Source organism: Gekko japonicus, unplaced genomic scaffold (assembly GCF_001447785.1).
Source record: "Gekko japonicus isolate JY-2015 unplaced genomic scaffold, Gekko_japonicus_V1.1 scaffold1389, whole genome shotgun sequence".
NCBI lineage: Eukaryota > Metazoa > Chordata > Lepidosauria > Squamata > Gekkonidae > Gekko > Gekko japonicus.
The window spans coordinates 761867-766980 of NW_015176492.1; the positions used below are offsets into that span (position 1 = coordinate 761867).

The 5114-nt window shown below is 52.1% G+C and overlaps 1 protein-coding gene across 1 annotated transcript in view; it reads right to left on the reverse strand.

Moving 5' to 3' along the window:
* Positions 1-2393, reverse strand: part of NKPD1 (NTPase, KAP family P-loop domain containing 1) — a 60094-nt gene extending 57701 nt beyond the window's left edge. The window contains exon 1 of the mRNA XM_015427270.1: positions 2249-2393. Coding sequence (XP_015282756.1) covers positions 2249-2293 — 45 coding nt within the window. The 5' untranslated portion in view covers positions 2294-2393. The remainder of the gene's footprint in view (positions 1-2248) is intronic.
* Positions 2394-5114: the final 2721 nt, after the last annotated feature.

The window sequence follows — 5114 nt, forward strand, 5'->3', positions numbered from 1 at the left end:
AGAAGAAGAAGAAGAAGAAGAAGAAGAAGAAGAAGAAGAAGAAGAAGAAGAAGAAGAAGAAGAGGAGATTGGATTTATACCCCGCCCTTCACTACCCAAAGGAGTCTCAGAGCAGCTTACAAACTCCTTTCCCTTCCCCTCCACACAACAGACACCCTGTGAGGTAGGTGGGGCTGAGAGAGCTCTTGACAGAAACTGCTCTTTTTCAAGGACAGCTCTTATCAGAGCTGCGGCTTGCCCAGGGTCATCCAGCCAGGTGCAAGTGGAGGAGTGGGGAATCAAACCCGGTTCTCCCAGGTTAGAGTCTGCGCACTTAACCACTACACCAAACTGGAAGAGGAGGAGGAGGAGGAGAAGGAGATTGGATTTATACCCCGCCCTTCACTACCCAAAGGAGTCTCAGAGCGGCGTACTAACTCCTTCCCCTCCCCCTCCCCACAACAGACACCCTGTGAGGGAGGTGGGGCTGAGAGAGCTCTTGACAGAACTGCTCTTTTTTCAAGAACAGCTCTTATCGGAACTATGGCTTGCCCAAGGTCATCCAGCCAGGTGCAAGAGGAGGAGTGGGGAATCAAACCCGGTTCTCCCAGATTAGAGTCCGCGCTCCTAACCACTACTCCAAACCACCACCTCCTGAGGAAGCGCGTTCCCCTGAGGAATTGCTTTAACTATCAGGAAGCTCTTCCTAATGTTTAGCCAAAAACTCTTCAGATTTAATTTCAACCCGCTGGTTCTGGTCCGACCTTCTGGGGCAACAGAAAACAACTCTGCACCATCCCCTACATGACAGCCCTTCAAGTCCTTGAAGATGGTGATCGTATCACCTCTCAGTCGTCTCCTCTCCAGGCTAAACATACCCGGCTCCTTCACCCTTTCCTCATAGGACTTGGTCTCCAGACCCCTCATCATCTTTGTTGCTCTCCTCTGGACACCTTCCAGCTTGTCTACATCCTTCTTCAGTTGTGGTGCCCCAAACTGAACACAACACTCTAGGTGAATTCTAACCAGAGCAGAGTCTATACAACTTTCTATACATCTGTATACATTTTCGTAAAAGCGTCTTTTCTATACCCCGTAGACATGCGAAATACCCTGTAGCTGCGAGCGCTGTAGATTAATTCGTTACGTGACCGAATATTCTCTAGGCTTCCCGTTTCTGAAATGCAACATTTTCTGGGTATAAGTATTAGAGAATCAATGCTTCCTGGAGCTTTAACTAGTGAAAGCTGATACCCTGGATACCTTGGTAGTCTTTTTGGTGCTCCTGGACTCTGCCACAGACCAACACTGCACTGCTACCAGCCAGGAACTATCTTCATTGTGGGACAGTATACTAATTGCCTATTAGGGGACTTGTTTGAGGCCTCACAGGAAGTCAGTGGCAGAGACGGGGATTTAAAAATTATCCTTCGGATTCCATGTCTGGTACTGATACTGCCGGATTTCCCTTGCGCCAGACTCCAAAGCGGCAAGATGGCTGACGGTTAAATTGACTCCAAAGCAGTGTTCCCTCTAAGCTGAGTTAGCCTCTGGCTCATACATTCTTTCCTGTCTTTGCTCAGGAAGGAGGGCTCCAGAGCCAACTCATTGATGCAGCAGCCAAATCGCTCGCTCGCAACTTTAATGCCAGTAGCTCACAAAAGTAGAATTTTTTCTCATGAGACTCCACAGCTTAGAGGGAGCATTGCTCCACAGTATTTATCTCTTGTTCCATGTATCATTACTAGGATTTATCCAAGATCGGTGCCATTTCAAGGTAGTATTTCCTGGATTATTTTTTTTTTAAATATCCAGAGCAATTTCCACCTCCCCATCCTCCAGGAGACCCATTTCAACCTGTCCTAAACATGCAAATACACATCATGCTACGATTTAACATTACTGATCAACTCTGAAAACAGTAGCTATGGAATAGTCCAGCTGATAGTGCCTCTCTTTGCCCCATCAGTCAGGAATCTCCAATGGGGTATGTGCTTTCTGGGCAACGGAGATACTCTTGAGGTGCACACCCCCACACACCGGTCAATTGCCTTAGGAAACGCCATTATATCCATCTGTTCTCCATCCTGCACGGAGTGCCAATCAGGACAGAAAGAGATCAGTGCGATACAGGGCCTTCCCGCAGGTGGCCCCGGTCTGGTGGCTTGATTTCTCAAAACATGCTGCAGCCCATCTCCTGGGCGCACAGTCTGAGATCTTTCAATGCCAAGGCCCTGAAAAAGAGAGTGCCAGTCGCCCGCATTCCTACCTTGGTCTCTGCCTCCGTTAGGTCTTCCTCTGTTTCGGGATTCATCGGGGCCTCCTTTGGGTGTTTCTTCTCTTGCTCCCTCTCGCTACCTGTCTCCCGTCCTCATTGACGGCCCCCCTCGTTCCCCGTTGAGTCCTTCTCCTCGTTTCTCTGACACACACGTGCAAGTGTAGCAGGCTCTTTCTTTTAATCCCTCGCACGCTCTCCTTATTTGCCTCGGAGGAGTAAGGGTTTGGAGGAGGGGGGGTGGAATGCTATGAGTAACCCCTAGGATTGCATGAAAAGTGCAACCATCTCCCCGACAAAATAATAATTAGTTGCCGCAAAGTAGAAATTCAAGCTTTGCAAGGGGAAGAGCTTAGGGACTTGGTAAGAGAGAGAGAGAGAGAGAGAGAGAAACCACCTCCATCCTTGGCGTATGAGTCAGGAAGACACTATTTCTTTCCCCGATTCACCGAGGAAAACTGTTTTGTTTGTTTTCTTAACTCCTTGTGCGGGAAGCGCGAATGCGAGAAATATTGAAATAACTAAGAGCGGTATCCTTGGAAAGTAGGAGCAGGGACCGGTTTGGGCTGGCCGACTGGCAGAGCATCTGCTTCGTGCGCGGGAAGCCCCGGGGTGCGATCCGTTGGCCTCTCCGGCTCACACGATCAAAAAGTGGGCAGTGGACCGACCTGGATAGCCCAGGCGAGTTCAATTTTGTCAGATCTCGGAATTTAAGCAGGGCCAACACTGGCAAGTCCTTGGATGGGAGACCTCCTTGGAATACCAGCGGTCGGGAGGCGGGGGCAGGCTTTATTCAGCCATGACTTCCAGGTGCACACAAACGCACATGCACATATGAAAAAATGCCAAAAAATAGCCCCGCCCCCCCAAAAAGCAGGCAATGGGGAAGCCCACAGCCTGAGACCCTGGAAGCTGCTGACTATCAGAGGAAGCAGTATGGACCTTGGTAGACCAACGCTCTGACTCCTTTGAGGCAGCTTTGTGTGTACACAGCCATTACTCCCATACTACTTGAGTGTCCACCTGTGGAGCTGGCTTGCACCCCCAGGGCTTAGCTCACTGTCATCTTGGTCAGCAGTGGGCCCTTCCGGGTAGCAACCCGTGTTCCCTCTAAGCTGAGTCAGTGTGAGCAAGCTCACAGTTTTCTAGCCTCCGGCTCACACCCATTTTTGTCTTCGCTCAGGAAGGAGGGCCCCGGAGCAAACTCACTGATGCAGTGGCCAGATTGCTCGCTCGCAACCAGGGGTCATTTCCTGCAGGAATGCACAGGGGCGGAGCGCCGGCAGTAAAGAGCCCAGGGGACGGGCACATGCAACAAGCCCCACCCCCTGCTCCCAGCAGCCCTCAGTCAGAGCAAGAAGCAGCCAGGTAGGTTGCAGAGCCAACAGGTCCAAAACAGTCCAGTGGCACCTTTAAGGCCAAGTTTTATTCAGGTACAAGCTTTCCCTCCTCTGCGAGGACAGATCTGCACGTCCTCCCCCCATAGCTAGCAATCCAAAACAGTTCAGTGGAGCCGGAGCGGTGGGTGTTGCCTTCTGGCGCACTACCAGTGATGTCAGGGGGTGTGGCACATACAAATAACTTATGCTAATGAGTTATGCTAATGAGCTCCACCTCTTTTTTTACGAAATGACCCCCTGCTCACAACTTTCATGCCAGTCCCTCACCAAGTAGAATTTTTTGCTCACAGGGCTCCACAGCTTAGAGGGAGCACTTTTAGCAATCCGGGGGGGGGGCTTTCCCATGAAACTGAAGAGCCAGTCCCCACCACGATCTGTTCTAAGCAATCAGTAGCCTCAGAAGCGCTTTTCTGGCCCAGCATGCTTTGCGACTGTCCCGGCAACCAGCAGATAGGGGCTGGGCTGGCCAGCAATGCCTCAGGGAGATACCCTAGAGCAGGGGTCATTTTGTAGAGAAAGAGGTGCAGGAGCTTATTAGCGTAACTCGTTAGCATAACTCATTTCCATATGCCACACACCCCGACATCACTGGAAGTGTGTCAGAAGGCAACACCCGCCGCTCAGGCTCCACTGGACTGTTCTGGATCGCCAGCTATTGGGGGGGGGATGTGCAGATCTGTCCTCACAGAGGAGGGAGACCTTGTACCTGAATAAAACTTGGTCTTAAAGGTGCCACTGGACTGTTTTGGACCAAGGGCCCGGGGGGGGGGCTCTGCAGCTTACCTGGCTGCTTCTTGCTCTGACTGAGGGCTGCTGGGAGCAGGGGGGTGGGGCTTGTTGCATGTGCCCGCACCCTGGCCTCTTTACTGCCGGAGCTCCGCTCCTGTGTGCTCCTGCAGGAAAGGACCCCTGCCCTAGAGACCTGCTGCAGTCCATCCTGCACGATCCTGCACGGGGTAGAACGATACATCATGCACCGAAGTAGAGATACCAACCTCCAGGTGGGACCTGGGGATCCCCTGGAATTACAGCTCATCTCCAGACTACAGAGATCAGCTCCCCTGGAGGAAATGGATGCTTTGGAGGGTGGACTCTCTGGCATTGCACCCCACTGAGGTCCCTGATCTGTCCCAGTTCCAATCCCAAATCTCCACGAGTTTCCCAACCTGGATCGGGCAACCCTACCCCCCAGTGGCCAGGAGGGATCTGGCAAACCTAATCAGTACAGGTTTTCTCATCCCTGTATGACTAATCGAACCTTTTGAAATACCTTCTTCCAGGGGTGATTTCCTGCAGGAGCACACAGGAGCAGAGCTCTGGCAGTAAGGAGCCCAGGGGGCGGGCACATACGACAAGCCCCGCCCCCTGCTCCCAGCAGCCCCGGGCCACAAGGAGCAAGAAACAGCCAGGTAAGTTGCAGAGCCCCCCCCCCCAAAAACCCACCAAGCAAAACCGAGAGA